The 13,418-nt window shown below is 41.9% G+C and overlaps 1 protein-coding gene across 1 annotated transcript; it reads right to left on the reverse strand.

The window, feature by feature from the left end:
- Positions 1 to 811: 811 nt before the first annotated feature.
- On the reverse strand, positions 812 to 12,921 carry Phyh (phytanoyl-CoA 2-hydroxylase; the record flags this gene model as incomplete). Its single annotated transcript, XM_005398098.2, is given in 8 exon segments — positions 812 to 1,138; positions 2,475 to 2,606; positions 4,748 to 4,897; positions 6,484 to 6,665; positions 8,322 to 8,403; positions 9,993 to 10,161; positions 11,456 to 11,566; positions 12,863 to 12,921. Coding segments are annotated over 8 exon segments (939 nt in total), but the record flags the coding sequence as incomplete, so codon positions are not given.
- Positions 12,922 to 13,418: the final 497 nt, after the last annotated feature.

Consider the following 13,418-nt stretch of genomic DNA (forward strand, 5'->3'; position numbering starts at 1 on the left):
CTAGGTAGCTTTCACTCACAAAAGCACGCCAGAAATGACAGTTATGCTGTTTTTCCTATTGAAGTTCCATTTTTCATATTGAGTTTGAGACTGGTTAAAAGTATTCTAAAATCACTGTGCTCCCTCCACCCTCTCTCACTGGCACTGTTGATGTTCATTTCAGCTCCAGTCTCATAACACAATTTTTCTCAGAACTTTGTGGTCACCCCATCTCTTGCTTTCTCTAATTTCCAGCAAGAGCTGAGCTTAAATAGGGTTTCCTTACAAAGACTTAGAAAAACTGGTGCGTAGCAAAATGATAGGAAAAGAATTTAGTACTTTTCTCTTACTGAAGCCCTAGCTACATTTTTTGAAAAATAAGGACCATGTCTCCATGGTGCCCTCAGCTGGTATAGAAACATACTGCTATATCCAAATAAACCCCCAGGCCACACACACTGCAAATCCAGGCAAAATATCTAAAAATGTTCCTGTAACTGGGAAGAGGTTAGGTTTCACTTACAAATTGCCATGCACAATGAAAAATGCAAATAAAGTTGCCCTGGTTTTCATTCTTTAGGAACAGAGGAAAAGACGTATTTTTTTAAGGCGGGTTTTGGGTTAAGAAGTCTTGGGAGGAAGCCTGCGTCCAGGCATCGGGCTCCATGATTTCCTTCGCACGCCCTTCAGTAAGTGTGAATGTACCATGTGCGCCCTGCTCTGCACATGACCTTGGTAGCTGGAAGGTTACTGGCACAACTCAGTGCTCTGAGTTTCAAGGAATTCCTTCTGCTTGGGCAAAGAGCTCATTAAATAAAAGAAAACGGATTGACCATATTTAAATTATACACCAAGTGCCTTTATTTTCTGTAAGCACAGATTTGTTTTTAAAACAATGGTATTTCATTTTCATTGTTTTTACTTCCATTAAAGCAAAAGCACCGCACTGCAAAATCAGTTCTATATAATTAAGTCCTTAATACATATTTCCTGATTTTGTTAAAAAGTGATAGAAAAGGTTATACCACCCCCAAAAGAAAACCTTTTCCTTAGACTCTTTGTTTCACTTTGACTTCCTTTAAAAGCATTATAATGAAGGGCTATTTCAAAGGTTAATTCGTTCTCCTTTCACAAGCCGGGCTCGAAACTTCCAAATATCCTGGAAATGATTCCAAACAGAAAGAATTTATGGAGCATTTCCACTGGCCTATTCACCATGAGATAAAGATGGATAAAAGGAAAAAAAGAACCTAATAATTTAATAAATGAAACATGTTCTGAGACAACAATTGATCTATAGTAGTGCTAACTACACTAAGTCAGTGCGTCCCTCAGCTGTCAGCCCTGCTGATTTGGCCCCACGCTAATTACAGGTGACAGACCAGGTGGGTGTGACGCTTGCTCACAGTTCAATTTGCTGCCTGCCTCCTTACCTTTATGTTACCCACCAGAACCACTTTAAGGGTTCCACACCTGATTAGATATAACAGTGAATATGGTGCCATGGGTTACTGTTTTTTTTCTACCCCCTCTGTTCTTCATAAAACAATTTAAATGCTCTTGTTTCTTGTTTATTTTTTAACTGTTTGTTCAAACAAATGATTTGAGAATTAGGCCTGAATCTGAAATCTCGCTTGGTTGCTGAGACTAAGACCTCAGGGACTCTTAATTTCTTCCTCATACCATGGAGCTATACTACTGTTCTACTGGGTTTTGGTGAAGAAAATAAGCAAAGAAATGTAAAGGCTTTTTATTGTTTGGAAAGAATTATATTTAGTATTGTTACCCTAAATAAACCTAATAAACTATAATTTATAAGGTAACTAATGTAAATGAATAAAATAAATAAAGGAGTACTTTAGCACAACCTTGATAAAACACATGTGTAATATATACTCCAGGGACTCTCAGTGGTCTTTCGTCTATGCACCATGCAAATTATGCCTCTCATAAACCTCCAGTTGCAAAGCAACCAGAATGAAAACTTGCCCAGGCATTGCCCTCCCCAGGAGTCTTTCTGGAATTCCTAATGCATACTCTATTCTCCACAAACAAAAGAGGCCAAGGGTTGAGATTATAAACCTTCACCTTTGCCCCTATGCCTCCATAAAGAGGCTCCTTCATCTCCTCTCATCTGTTTCGAATTCCGGATGCCCCACTTAACACACACAGGACTACCAAAGAGCTAGGAAGACCTCGTCAGATCTCAAGTCCCCAAATGAGGAAGCAAGTGTGCAACTGAAACCCCACTGTCATTCTGAGTAGGGCTAGGAATGCCTCTGCAATGAACCCTAAACCTAAGCACTGTAGACTTTTAAATGAACCGAGGTATTCATTAACCACCCAAAGAAAAGAAGAACCTGATATCCTTGTCATTTCATACAAGCATACCGCCGGGGATATAGCTCAGCAGTATGAGTGCCTGCCTGGCAAGTGCAAGGTCCCAAGTTCAATTCCCGGTACAAAAAAAAAAAATAATAATCATACAAGCATACCTTCAGGCTGACATCTTCAGTTAGGCCAAATTTGTCTGCTACTTTCAGCACTTCTTTCTCAATGCCTTCTTGAGTGGTGCCCTTCACATCAATGTAGTGGCAATTGGCACTGGCATAATGGCAGGAAATTGCCTGTGCAGAATGAATACATTGATACTGGAGAAAATATCCACTAACAGCAGCAACCAAGCAAGGAGTCCTCCTTCTAGAAAATCAATTTTTTCCACTCAGGATTTGATTCCTACATGCAGTCCTGGTCTGTGGAATCCCAAATCCCTTTGTAGCTTGGCCCCACCCTCTGCCCCCAACCTCAGTTAAAAGTTAACTGAGAAATTACAAAGATTTTTTTTAAACTAGCTGTGCCATCTATTTTAAAGATCTATGCAGGACACATAACATAATCCCCTAAACAAGAGATCTTTAATGTTTTAAGCATTTACTTTTCCTAATGAGTAAAGACACCCTGAAACTCTGTAAAAGAAGGCATCTTACTGTTTGTCATTTCCTTAGTAATAAAAGTTAGTCATGTAGTTGAATTTGGGATGGGCTCGGATTTCAATAGAGACTCAAATACCTTGAAAAGGAAAGTAATATGCATTCTCTCTCAAGAGACATTTAAAGGTTAGTAACACTGACACGACTATATCTACCTGGTTTTGTCTGAGGGTAAAGACTAAAGGTCCCTGGTTCTCCCTCTTCCAGAATCTTCTCATCCTAGGTAGATGCGCTGTCCATTGCATCACTGGCCCACATTGCATCACTGGCATAAACCCACTTACCACTTGCAAAGCAGTATGTAAAACTCACCTCCTTGAGGACAAGTTAATTATTTTAAGGGAAGTGCACCCATCACGATTTTCTGCTTTGCCCCAAATATCAGTACCCAGTGCCTGGCAGAACCACGTCATGGCCCGAGACAAAAGGAAAAATGTGCTGACAGGGTAGGGGGTGGCGGGGGTGTGCTCCTGTATCCACGCTGCTATGGAATAATGGTGGGTATTTTTCTAGAACATTAAAGTCATTAGAAAAATACTGACAAACTGCAGTCGTAATACTAAAACTCACATTACTTGTGAGCACATAGATATGCCTTACTTGCTTAGCTCTGAGGGCTGCGCCAGTGCAGGGTCCTATCCTGTCTTTTATTAAAAATGTTGGCATTAAGCACAGCATGGATTTTGACACGCATTCTGATTTATTGAAGCAGTATTTAACTTGATTGCTGGTTGTTTTTGGCACCCTCTTCCGTTTTGTCCTGAGGCAGTTCCTCAGTTGCCTCAGCCTGATGCCCGCCCTGCTGAGCCTATAGGAGTCTAGGTAAACAGAAGAGGTGCCTGGGAAAGACAACAGGGATCTGTGGGAGCCACGGGACAAAGTGCATGGAAAGCCCCAATTTAGTACGAACAGCGCTGTTACCATGGGGAACTGAGACCCCACGCTAGTGTCAGAGCTGTTGGATTTGAGAACAGTGAGAGATCAGGAAACTGATGAGGAATCTTGTCAGCTTTTCAATGTAAACACTGAAATCATTAAATTTAAAATACCCTAAGGTAGAGGCTGAGAGAATCATGGCTGCCTGTTAACTCTGACTTCTGAGCAGCTAATTCAGAACCTTTATTTTGGATCAATACGATTTTTTTCCAATAGTAAAGGCACGGCAAACTTTCCTCTGCTATGCTTATGAGCAGAAGCTACGTGCTCTAAAGGAAGCTGGCGTTTACAGCATTTTTTCCACCAATCATGATTCCCTGTTGACAGGGTTAGGGTCCTAAGGTCACCTGGAATCTCTGATAAGCAAAAAAAACGTATAAGGAGGGCAAATAGATTTCCTGGCAAATAAACTGGACTTAAAATTCGATTCACTGAAGTCATAAATCTTTGACATGTTAACTTAGCAAGATAATGTCTCAAAATTTTAAAAGGGTGGTAGTTCAATTGCTATGAGAAAGAGAGAAAGACAGAGAGACAGAGAGAGAGGTGGGGGAGTAAAAGAAACATCTCATGGTCCTTCAACATGGTAATGATATTTTTATCATTATGTTACTTGACTATGTACAAATATGAAACCCAAAATAAACTGACAACTCACACTTATGATCCTTTTAGGGCTATAAAGCTAAAACACATTTTCAAGTTTAATGCAAACAAAATTTAAAGTCAATAAAATTCAAATTAACAGCACTAAAAAGAAAAGAAATCTACATGTTAAAAAAAATCCTTTTTTTGTTTCTAACCCACTCAACTTTGAAAACCGTGGCCATGTGAATACATACTTTCCTGAATCCTTGAGTTCTGTTCCGCCCAGATCCATGGACGAGCAAAGGATGAAAGAAGACAGTGTCTCCCTTCTCCATTACGAGGTGCACACGGTTATTCTCCTGTTCATAGTCTTGGATCCCGTGGAACATGAGGTTAACTCCACCCTGGGCACATAAGAGAGGCCAAGTCTATACGTGAGAACGCTCATAACCAAAACTTCGACCATGACTCAGCAGGGAATGCTGCTGAGAGAAAAATCCATAGTAGATGCTTATAGTTTTATATACATATATAAAATCAACAGAGATTTCAGGAACTTTCATCCTTAACCCTAAAATGCTGAGAATCTTCTCTCCAGTTCTCTGCCCTGGGCCTATCAACAAATCCTGTGCCAGACCATGAGAATTCTTTCTCCTGATGAACTGATTCAATCTCACTGTTCACAGATGCAGAAGCATTTAATATTTCCCAGCATCAATAGCTGAATGGTAGGGTCTAGCAACCTAGTACTACTCAGCAATGGGAAGGAATGAGCTGCTAAGATTGGTGAACCTCAAAATAACTATGCTAAGCAAAAGAAGCCACACCCCTAAAAGTGACCACGTGATCATACTTACAGAACCTTTCAGAAAATGCAAACTAATCTACAGGAACAGGAAGCAACTCAGTGGTTGCCTGGGGCAGGAGGGAGGTTTTCTCTTGATTGTGATGTGGTGATGGTATATGTATGTGCCAAAAATGATCAAATTGTACACTCAAAATTTGCAGTTTTTTTATATGACAGTATACCTCAATAAACTTAAGTAACAGCTCTTCCAAATTCCTAAAATAAAGAAGGTCTTCAGCTGGGCTTGGTAGCACATGCCTGGAATTCTGGTACCCAGAGGGACGCTGAAGCAAGAGAATTTCAAATTTGAGCCTGGCATGGGCAATTTAATGAACGACTTAGTTAGATCAGGTCTTAAAATTAAAAAAAAAAAACAACAAAATAATGGAGGGTAGGGGGAGGGAATGGAGAAGAAGGGAAAGTAAAAAGAATTAAGATGTGTTCTGCACATGTACCAACTCCCTGCAATGAATATAATCATTATGCACGGAAAACGTGTACTAAGAAAAATAAAATTTAAAAAGCCTGGCACTGTAGCTGAGTGTGACAGCCCTGGGGTTGATCTCCAGTACCACCCAAAGGTGGGGCAGATGCCCATTCTCCCCAAATAAACTGGAGACTCATTAGTGTTAAACAGTTCTAATGTTCCTTTTTACACTCTCCTCTGCTACCCCCACTGCACCCCACCCATCTGCACCGTGAGCTCCCCTCTCCTTCCCATGCTTTAGCCAGGTTTGTGTTGGCCCTTGACCTCTCTGCTGTATGAAATTCTACCCTGTTCTTCAAGGTTCAGCTCAAACACCAGCCTCTGCTGGTCTGCACCCTGAGAACCACCGATCAGTAAGACCCGGCACGTGTCCTATGTAGGGTTGAAGTGTTTGTGTGTGATCTCTGCAATTGGGCCTTAGAGCCTCAGGTCCTATGCTGCACCTATCTGAGTTCCCCTACACTAACTGGCTTTCAAACTTATGTTGAAAAAATACACTGATGAATATTTTAACTGCCAGCCTTGGCCAGCCTTGAGCTTTCCCTGATCCCAATTGTAAATCTCAGGCAATGCTTTGCTAAGAAAGGAAATGTCTTATCTCTATGGATAAAACAGTGACAGATTCTGATCAAGATGCAGAGCTTCGGCAGACCTACCTCCCACTGCGGGTAGTCGTGTGGCTTCAGGGAGCTTTTGTGGGTACCTGGAAGCACAACCAGACAACCGTTGTTCCGGTCAATGTGCTCCATTGCGGTCCAAGCAGCAACAATGCGATCGCTGGGCCGAAAGGGGAAATAGTGCAGATCCTGGTGCAAGGGGTGACGTGATGTCTTCTTGCCTAAAAGAGAACTTGCTATCAAAAGATGTTCCAGTCCTGAGTGGTGGCACACGCGTGTAAATCCTAACACTCAAAAGGCTGAGGCAGGAGGATTGCCACAAGTTCTAGGGCAGCCTGGGCTACATACTAAGTTCAAGGCCAACTTGAACTGCAGAGTGAGACCCTGTCGCAAAAGGATGGAAAAAGGGAGGAGGGGAGGAAGGGAAAAAGGGAGGGAGACAGAAAAAGAGAGAGAGAGACATGCTTGAGTCTCCAAATTCTCATCCTTTGTGTAAAAAACTGTAACATGGTGATGTATCTCTGCAAAAACCAAACAAATGCAACAAAGCTATACGGAAGCAGTCCTAGGAAGTGAACACTAAACTGAGCTATCAAAGCACCACGAGAGGAAGGGCATAGCGGCGCATGCCTGTAATCCCAGCACTCAGGAGGCTGAGGCAGGAGGATCACCACGAGTTTGAGGTCAGCCTGGGCACCACAGTGAACTCAAGGCTAGCTTGAACTACATAGTGAGATCCTGTCTCAAAAAACAAAGAAAAAAAGCTGGGTGTGGTCGTCCACGCCTGTAATCCCATCACTCTGCGAGGTTGAGGCAGGAGGATTGTTTCGAGTTTGAGACCAGCCTGGGCTACAAAGTGAGCTCAAGGCCAGTCTGAACTGCATAGTGAGACCCTCTACTCTTCTTCTGGGCTACTGGAAGCTAGCCTGGAACTCTGCACGTGCCTCATACAGACATCAGCGTCTCTACTGTACTTCACTTCCTTGTCATGCTGGATTCAGGAAAGAGGGAGCAGAGGATTTTTAAAAGTTGGACCAATTAAATTGAAAAGAAGGGTACAGGACCACAGTTAAGGTTCCTTTTCTAAGTTGCTACTGCTGAAAACAGTTTTCAGCAGTTGCTACTGCTGAAAACAGTTCCCTAAGAGCTTTTTCTTCACAGAACGATAGGCATCCTGGGTAGTCAGTGTCCAGTCAAAGGCAATGACCACATGGCCGTTTCCCCCAACTTTGCTCTTGGAACTTGGTGTCTGATCACCAGACCTCTCCGGGTGAGACATATGTGGAGGAAGACACCTGGTGACACTGACCTTCAGACCTATCACATAAATCCCTTCGGTCAGAAGAAAGACAAAGTAGAAAAGGAAAAAGGTCTCTCATGGCTGATTTCTGTTGCTGGTTTGGAAGGCTCTTGTGGGTACCTCAATAGAATCTCTGGGGACAATTATTAAAATGCAGACAACTGACTTCTCCTTATTTTGGAATCAGTCTCTCTGCAAGTGAGGTTTTAGGATCTACATTTTGGCAAGCACAAGACATTTTAAGAACATGAATGTGTAACTTATAGTAGTAGCTTTGTGTTAGATCAGGAATCCAGAATCCAAGCTATCATGGCTAGGAATGGCTGCTCAGGCACAGAAGTACTGAATAGATATGAATGATGTATATGAAGAGTTATGTTTGTTAAACTGCACTTTTGGGCAGTCACCTGAAAATCTTACAGTAAACCTATAGTCAACACCTGAAATCACTATTATAATAGCTATTTTAAGATTTAAATAAAAGTACATACATTCATCAGTCAAAGCAGATCTACTTTACATATTTTGACTAAACTGTTTTTCTCTTGCTCCTCCCTAAAAAGTAAAAGTCCTTTACCAGTATCTGGAGGTTTGTTTATCAGCATTGTGTGCATGGCCATAATATTAGGTCCAGTAAAGCACTCCACATATTTCAGAATCTAAAACAAAAGGAAAAAAGGTCAACTTCCTGGGAAATCAGAAGTAGAGGCAAGTGGCATAAAGCACAGCTACAGATACAAGGACCAAGATGGTGGTCGGGCATGTTAGCCCATGCCTGTGATCCCAGCACTTGGCGGACAGGCAGGAGGGTCACTAGGTCTAGGCCAGCCTGAACTACACAGCAAGACCCTATGTCAAAGAAGAAAAAGTAATAATAAAAATAAAAGGTATGAAGTACATCCATAAAACTGATGTGTTAGTCAGTTTGTTGCTGGAATGAAATATCCGACACACACAATTTAAGGAGGAAAAAGTTCATTTTGGCTCCTGGTTTGAGAGGTTTTGGTCCATGGTGAGCTGCCTCCAAGGTGGAAACACAGCGGAAAGGTATGGCAGCAGAGCGCTGCTTACCCACAGCAGCCAGGAAGCACAGCACAGAGGTCAGAGACCAGGGGCTGGGGATTTAGCTCAGCGGCACAGCGCCTGCCTGGCAAGCGGGGAGCGTGTGGTGCTGGCTTATAGAAGTGTGGTGCTGACAATAGAAATGAGTTCGATTCCCGGTACCGGAAAAAAAAAACAAAAAAAAAGCCAGAGGTCAGAGACCAGATTTAGCTCCCAAGGTCATGCCCTCTCAACCCACGCAGCTGCACTCTGAAGTGTGCTTTAATCGAGACTAACCATTGCACTGATAATAAAAGTTGTCTGTGACCTGCTGTAAATGAAAAAAATAAGGCAATGGGTAATATGTTCATATGTGACACACACAAAAAGGTGAGAGTATACACATAAGCTTGCACACACATGACACAATTCCAGATGAATATGCAAAAAGTTTCATGGAGAGTGGGGCTGGGGGCAAGGGATCTTCTCAAGTTAGGCCCTTCTGTACTGCCTGCATGTTTGTATAGATATGCATTCCTAGCAAAGAATGTGGTTTTAAACATTCAATTTAAATTTAAAAACAAATTAATAACTCTACAGTCAAGAGTCATAAAACAAAAAGAAAAAAGAAATGAATTCACAAATAACAGCCCCACAATTTTACCCCTGTATTAAAGGGCTCAGAAGGACTCTTTCTTTAACCCAGAATGCCTGTCTTTCTCAAAGGAGGAGATAATCAGCACACTCTACAGCAGGGTTTCTCAGTCCTGGCTCTTCTGGTATTTGGGTGTGATCATTTTTAGTTTGGGGAAGGGGCTCTTCTGTGCATTTTAGGATCTTTGGGGCCTATCAGCAGCATCTTTGGCCCCGCCCCATTAGAAGCCAGCACCACACGCTCCCCGCTGGTGTGACAATAGAAATGTCTTCAGGGGCTGGGGATTTAGCTCAGCGGTACAGAGCCTGCCTGGCAAGTGCAAGGTCATGAGTTTGATTCCTGGTACCGGAAAACAAACAAACAAACAAACAAAAAACAATAGAAATGTCTTCAGACACTGCCAATACCCACTTCGGGGCAAAATCACCCCCAGTAGAGAACCACTGTGCTAGCGCCACATGTGGAAAGGGATGAGATCAATTAAAAAGCAGACACGGGGGCAGACATGCCAACTGACTATTAAGCAGAAACAAATGTAGACAGAGCTCTTACCTCGGGGAGAGTGCAGTATCTGAAGAGCTCTTCATCTTCTTGGAAATCCTGGACCTTTGAAATCACTTTCTCACTTATAGTATGTTCTGACTTCAAAATGTTCACATCTCTCATTATCGTTATTCCAGGTGGTTTTACCTCCTTTCTGCAGATTTTTTCAAACTCATCCCTGGAAAATTTAATTTAGTGTCATGATCACTGGCTCTGAGATGTGCTAGGAGCCAGCCTTCAGGCCTGCTACAGTAATTCTGATGGGAAGGAGGAGAAAAGGGCCAGATCAGAAGTCCTATCCTCCCAGCTGGAATCCACTACCAGAATTAAAATGTTCCTTCTCTTGGTGGTGCCCAACTTTTTTGGCACCAGGGACTGGTTCTGTGGAAGGGAATTTATTCCACCACGTAGGGAGAGGGATTGGGATTCAGAGGAGCTGGCACTGTGGATCCCCTGCATGTGTATTCACAGCAGGGTTCAAACTCCTCTGATCTGACAGGAGGGCAGGCAGGGAGGCTGGAAAGACAGATGAAGTTTCCCTGCTTGGCTCATTGCTCACGTTCTGCTGTGCAGCCCGGGTCTTAGTACGATTTAAAGGTCTGGTTAGTGACCCACGGTTGGGGTCCTCTGGTTTAGCAGATGAATAGGGAAATGTGATGTGGGTTCACTGTAAGGACATCGGTAGATTATTCTTTATCTGAAATGCTTGGGGTCAGAAGTGTTTCAGGTTTCTTAATTTTTACAAAATTTTGGAATAATGAGACATCCTTCAGACGGGACCCAAGTTAAACGCAAAATTCATTTCTGTTTCCCATACACTTTATATGCACAGCCTAAAGGTGAGTTTATACCAACCCTCTGCATGAAGTCAGGTGTGGAATTTTCTACTTGTGGCATTTGGGTGGTCAAAAAGTTTTGGAATTTGGAGGATTTTCAATTTTGGAAGTTTGGATTAGGAATGCTCAAAGCAAATACTTCTGTAGCACCTGTTATGTGCAGGCCCTGTGCAAAGTGCCATCCACATATTTTACCTTATTTTGTACTAAAGACAATGCCAGGACATCACTACTATTACTGTGCCTATTTTGCAGATGGGGACACAGAGCATAGAAAGCTAAGATGATTACCCCAGGCACATCATGTCTGGCAGTGAGCTGAGATTAAAGCCTCGTACATTATTCCTGCTCCTAAACACTGCCTGACAAACCACATCATTAGAACAATACTGGAACTCCAGGCGCGGTGGTGCACACCTATAATCCCAGCCCCTAAGGAGACTGACACAAGAGGATCACTGCAAGTTTGAGGCCAGCCTGGGGTGAGTTCAAGGCCAGCCTAAACTGTCCAGAAAGACTCTGCCTCAAAAATCCTCCCCGCCACCAAAAAAAATCAGAACATGAAGAAGCTAATCTAATTTAAACTCCCCATTTTATACATAAAATACATATTTTTGTAAAATAATATTACTGTACCGAAAGCGTTGAATATCAGCATCAGATATCAGATTTTTAATGACAAGAAACCCATTATCTTCATAAAATTTCCTCTGTTCCAAGGTTAGGACATCATTATCCAAAGTATACCTAAAGGACACAAAATATCTCCAAATAAAGACCAAATTTTAAATGACAACCTAGAGCAGAGTTGCGCAGAGGAAGCGTGCTGGGTCCATAAATGACAGCCTGACTGCGTGTACCAAGAACCTCAGAAATATTTATGCTCTTTAATCTCACATTTCTATTTCAAGCCTTTAATAATCTGAAACAACCTTTAAAGCTTTGTAACATTAACCGTGGTCACCAAAAATGTGCATAAGTGAAAGGAAAATTAATGACATATCCATTTAATGAAATACAAATCAGGCATTAAAAATAAGGCCACATATCAGTGTGGACAATGCTTTTTATAATAAAATATGATTGCAACGGTGTAAAACAAGACACTGCATGTCAAACAGAGACTCAAAGAAATATACCCTCACCAAATTTTTAAAATAGTAATTGCTTTTTAATAATGTAATTATGGATGATTTTTTAAATTTCCTTCTATTTCTCTGATTTTTATTTTTTAAACAGTGAATATATACAGTTTTCAGACCAGAAACCAATTCAACATATTTTACATTTTTAATTGTCTAGTCAATATATTCTCAGAAGTAATCTAATTAACGAAATCCAAAAAAGTACAGGGCATTGATACAAACACAAGTCACTCACACGTTCCTTAAGATTGGAATGGTGGCTATATGAAAATATTTATGAAGTTCAAGGTCTTCCCCTTTAAAGATGAGTTATGATAATAAACCTGTTGGGAATGTGGTCCCAGCAATTTAGGAGGCTGAGGCAGGAGGACTGCTTGAGCCCAGGAGTTGACAACCAACCTGATCAATAGAGCAAGTCCTTCTTTCAAAAACCTATATATATATATAGCATATCATATAAATATAGCATATATGACATACATACATTATGTATTCACCAACATGCTAGCTAATATGTCCATATAACCACAACTTAAAATATGATACATCATGCTTGGATTTTCAAAAGTAAGATTATGTATTTTCTGGTATTTTTCCATTGTTTCTGGTTTTAGAATTCTTGTAAAATATTAAAGTCAGGGTCTTGCAAATCCTGCACTCAGGAGGCTGAGACAGGATGATTTCCGTGAGTTCGAGGCCAGTCTGGGCTATATAGGAAGTTGAACACAGCCTGAACTACACACAGTGACACCCAGTCTCACAAAAAAAAAAAAAAAAAATCCAGGAAAGAGAGGATTACTGAACTGTAATCAGGCACCATTCTGTGTTGTTATTACCACTGGGAAACATTTACATTCACAGCATAGATAGAACTAGAAATTGGGTGTATAATACTTACTGGAATTGTCGAGGATGGACACTGGCAGGGGAAACAGTCCCGAAGGTGGGGCAAGCTACCTGGGATGTAAATTAAGGCAAACAGAACATTGTGGAGCCAGTGTTTCCAGAAACAGCTGTGTGCCTGGCTGCATCTCCAGGAGAGGTGTTTCCCTCAGTGGATGCCTGGCGCTCTGGGTTCGCATGTAACACGCGGCTGCATAAAGCCCCTGTACCTGTGTCTCTTCGAGTCACTCTCACAGTGGCCTAAGGAGGTGACAGGAGAGCAAGGATGTGGAGCTGGAGAGGCCAGTGACCAGCCCGCACCACCCCAAGGGAAAACAGCCAAGCCAGGGCTCGGCCCCCACCTAAGGCTTCAACCTCTTCTGCCACACAGAGTCCCAGCACTCTGGGAGGCTAAGGCAGGAGGACGATGAGAACATGCTCAGCCTGGGTAATTTAGCAACTCAGTGGGACTCTGTCTCAAATAATAGTATTTTTTATTAGTACATGTTTGCAGTTTACGCACTTTACAATCATGTTGGGAAGTACTTAATTCCCCATAATAGTTTTTAAAA

The sequence above is a fragment of the Chinchilla lanigera genome, unplaced genomic scaffold (genome assembly GCF_000276665.1).
Source record: "Chinchilla lanigera isolate Chin_1 unplaced genomic scaffold, ChiLan1.0 scaffold00061, whole genome shotgun sequence".
NCBI classification, from domain to species: domain Eukaryota; kingdom Metazoa; phylum Chordata; class Mammalia; order Rodentia; family Chinchillidae; genus Chinchilla; species Chinchilla lanigera.